Source organism: Haliaeetus leucocephalus, unplaced genomic scaffold (genome assembly GCF_000737465.1).
Source record: "Haliaeetus leucocephalus isolate CR32 unplaced genomic scaffold, Haliaeetus_leucocephalus-4.0 Scaffold188, whole genome shotgun sequence".
NCBI classification, from domain to species: Eukaryota; Metazoa; Chordata; class Aves; order Accipitriformes; family Accipitridae; genus Haliaeetus; species Haliaeetus leucocephalus.
Window position 1 is genome coordinate 430,516 of NW_010972624.1, and position 3,650 is coordinate 434,165.

General features: G+C 66.0%; 2 protein-coding genes and 1 non-coding gene across 3 annotated transcripts in view; 1 reads left to right on the forward strand and 2 right to left on the reverse strand.

The window, feature by feature from the left end:
* Positions 1-2,247, reverse strand: part of LOC104830384 (chromosome unknown open reading frame, human C16orf13) — a 3,150-nt gene extending 903 nt beyond the window's left edge. The window contains exons 1-3 of the mRNA XM_010565235.1: positions 2,039-2,247; positions 260-422; positions 60-119 (exon numbers count right to left, since the gene is read on the reverse strand). Coding sequence (XP_010563537.1) covers positions 60-119; positions 260-422; positions 2,039-2,247 — 432 coding nt within the window. The remainder of the gene's footprint in view (positions 1-59; positions 120-259; positions 423-2,038) is intronic.
* Positions 2,248-2,389: 142 nt separating this feature from the next.
* On the reverse strand, positions 2,390-2,460 carry TRNAG-CCC. Its single transcript has one exon. It is a non-coding gene; the product is annotated as a tRNA-Gly (tRNA).
* Positions 2,424-3,650, forward strand: part of FAM195A (family with sequence similarity 195, member A) — a 4,496-nt gene continuing 3,269 nt past the window's right edge. Inside the window, exons 1-2 of the mRNA XM_010565259.1 lie at positions 2,424-2,466; positions 3,028-3,109. Coding sequence (XP_010563561.1) covers positions 2,424-2,466; positions 3,028-3,109 — 125 coding nt within the window. The remainder of the gene's footprint in view (positions 2,467-3,027; positions 3,110-3,650) is intronic.

The window sequence follows — 3,650 nt, forward strand, 5'->3', positions numbered from 1 at the left end:
CACCCCGCACCCATCGGGATGCTCCTGCACCGACGGGTGTGCGACCGAGCAGCACGTACCCCGTAGGTGAAGAGCACTCCTCCAGGCTTCAGCAGCACCCCAGCACCCTTGAACAGGCCCTGGGGAAAGAGAGAGGTGGGGACCAGGCCAGGGAGCTGGGGGACACCCCCCGGGAGCCCCCTCCTCGGCCCTGGGACCCCCAGACCAGGGGACGGGGACCTGGCGAGGGCTGGCGTAGCTCCAGCCCTGCCCCGCTCACCTCGGTGCAACGCAGCTCCGCGATGTGCATCATGTTGATGCTGACGAGGAGGTCGAGGGTGGCGGGTTGGGTGCCCCCCCACGTCTCCCAGCCCTGCGAGACGTCCAGCAGGATGGGGGGCAGCATGTTGGGCACCTGCATGGCCTCCGCATAGGCAGCGATGCTGTGGGCACCAAACCCCACATCAACCCCAAGCTGGGGCATCGCCTGCACCCCCCCACCCCCCCACAGAGCCCCCCCACCAGCTCCCGCTGCAGGCAGACCTGAAACCTGCCCGTGCTGGCTGCCACCAGCATCTCCCAGGTGGAATCTCTGATGTCTAATAATAAGGTTGTGCTTGCAACACAGCCTGGAGGGGGGCTGCACAGGGCCAGGGGTCTGGTATCGCCGAGCTCTTTGCTTTACAACAGGCAGCTGCCAGAGAACCTGTGGCACATGGACCGAGAGAGCCCAGCGCCTAAAAAAAAAAATCCCAATTCACTGTTGCCTCTCAGCAGGGCAGCCAGAGCACGCTGCCCTCCCAGCTGCCTGCCTGCATGCTGCCTGCACCCACGTGCTCAGGCTGCCTGCACGCTGCCTGCACCCACGTGCTCAGGCTGCCCGCACGCTGCCTGCACCCACACGCCCGCCTTGCCCGCAGCGTTGTTGCCAGCACCCACGTGCTCGGGCTGCCTGCACCCACGTGCCCGGGCTGCCCGCAGCGCTGCCTGCACCCCTGCACCCAGGCTGCCTGCACGCTGCCGGTACCGTGTGATTTTGGTGTGGTTTATACCCTTTTTGGCGCATTCACCAGCCAGGTCTCAGTGCCCGAGGTGGCAGAGCAGGGGACCGCAGACTCCCGGCCCCAGCCCAGGGATTATTTTCAACCAGGGTGGTGCGTGCTGGGTGCCGCTGCCGGAGAGGTGACGGGTGAGAAAGATGCTGGCTGCAACCCCCCCGGACAGGCGCCGATTTTGGCACCTCCCCACCGGGTTTATTTTATTTTCGGGAGGGAATTCCTCCCCTCACTGCAGAGCTGGGGATTATTTTTGTTTCCTGAATGGAAACCGAGCCCTCCGAGCCTGGCGCTGAAATGCCAGGAATGGGCATTTGGCCACAGCCAAACCCCCCCCACACAGACGCAGAGCAAATAAACACGGCCCGACGCGGCTTGCCGGGGCAGTGTGATGCCGGGAGCGGGGTGTGAGCTACCCACGGCACGGGTGGGAGTCACCGCCCGCATCCCGGTGAGCTGGGCATTGGTCCTGGCATCACCGCGGAGCATCCCGGCTGCGCGTGGGTAACCGGAGGGTGACCACCGCTCAGCAGTGCACGGTTGGGCGCTTTGCAGGCAGGAATCGCTCTGTAACGGGGTGGGGTGGTGGAGGGTTAAATATTGGGGCTTTTCTGGGAAAAATAAAGTACTGAGCTGGGGAGCCTGGGCTGTTTGAGAGTTGGATATTGGGGATTTTCTGGGAAAAATATAGCAAGTGCTGTCTTGGGGAGCCTGGGCTGTCCAAGAGTTGAATTCTGTGTTTTTCCTGGAAAAAATAAAGCATCAAGCAGGGGAGCCTGGGCTGTCGGAGAGTTCAATATTGGGTCTTTTCTGGAAGAAAGTAAGCATCAAGCTGGGGAGTCCGAGGCATCTGAGAGTTGGCTATTGGGTCTTTCCTGGAATAAAATACGGCACCGAGCCGGGGAGCCCGGGCACTCCGGCCGTGGGTGCGTCGGCAGGGGAAGGGGCTGCGGGCTGTGCCCCCCCAGGGACCCCCCACCCCCCACGCCGTGCTCCCCCCTCACCTGCGCAGCGCCCGGGGCTCGATGTCGGAGGGCTGCCAGCGGGTCTGCGGCAGCGCCCGGGCAAAGTGCGCGGCGTGGAGTCCCGCACCCGCCCCCACCTCTAGCACCCTCAAGACGCCGGATCCCGCGTGGGTGCCGGATCCCACGTACCGCCGCAGTACCTCCAGGATCGGGCCCTTGTTGCGCTCCGCCGCCGCCGGCGCTTGCATGGCTGGAGCGGGCGGTGGCCGTAGCGCGGGGACTACAACTCCCAGCCGTCCCCACGGGGATCCGCCCCCACGCGCCGTGGGTGGAACCACCCACGGGGGGGCAGGGAAATTAAAAAAAAAGGAGGAAGCCCAAAAAGGGACTTGCGCCGCCCGGGAATCGAACCCGGGTCGCAAGAATGGGAATCTTGCATGATACCACTACACCAGCGGCGCCGCTGGGTGCGTTGCCGCCCCGCCGATACTCAGCCTGTCCACGCGTGAGCGCGGGGCGCGGGTGGGGGAAACTGAGGCATAACCCCCCCGGGTGACAGGACAGGCGACGAGCTGGTGATGGGGTCCCCTGGGTCACAGTCGCCTTTAAGTGCAGTAATGAGGGCCGACTCCTGTTAGTTTGGGGGAATCGTGTGGGGGCCAACGGCTGCTGGGTGCCCCCCTGCGAGGCACCCACGGGTGCCTGGCACCCTGCAGGATCAGGCTCTGGTTTGCAGGATGCTCTTTTGGGGGGCCGGGGGCCCCACCTCCCACACTGGCAGGGCAGTGCCACCACGGCCATGCAGCTCGTGCAGTGGAAAGGCCAAGGTCACCCTTGGGGGGTGGCTTCGCTGCCCCCGGAGCAAGGCTGGAGCATCCCCAAAGACCCCGCTGGGTTTGTCACGTAGCCTGTCCCCAAAACCGTGGGTGCTACTCTGTGGGGTGGCCGGGGACCGGCTCTACGTCACGTGCCGGGGCTGCATCTCACACCACGTGGGGAGACCTCAGCGCGCCTTCCCTGCTCCGAAGGTCACCGCGATGGCCGGGACGCGGCCACCCACCCTGGCTTCCTGCGCTGCGGGGTGGCCCGCGGCTCCCGGGTGGTCGTGGGGTGCGCGGCTGGGGCTCGCCAGGCTTGTCACGGCACTGTCCCCGCGGTGGTGGCACCTCAGCCTCTGCCTCGGCACCCCCTCGCTGTCCCCTGCCTGGGTCCTGTGTGTCCCAGGAGCGGCTCCTACGTGTCCCCACGGTGTGTCCCACGGCTCCAGTGTCCCCTCTCTCCTGAATGTCCCCGTGCGTGTCCCCCGTGCCGTCTTGTGTCCCGCCTGTCTCCTGTGCCCTCTCCTACTTGACCCCTGCGTGTCCCCACGTCCCTTGTGACCCCTGTGTGTCCTGCGTGCGTCCCGTGTCTCCCACATCCCATGTGTACCCTCTATGCCTCCCGCGTGCGTCCCCACGTCCCACGTCTGCCCCCCCGTCTCCCTGCGCGTTCCCTCTGTGCCCCCCCATGTGCCCCCTATGCCTCCCGCGTGTGTCCCCACCTCCCACGTCCTCTCCCTGCGTGTCCCCTGCGTGTCCCCGCATCCCATGTGTGCCCCGCCGGCGCCCCATGTCCGTCCGTCCCCACCTCCCACGGGTGTCCCGCTCGCGTC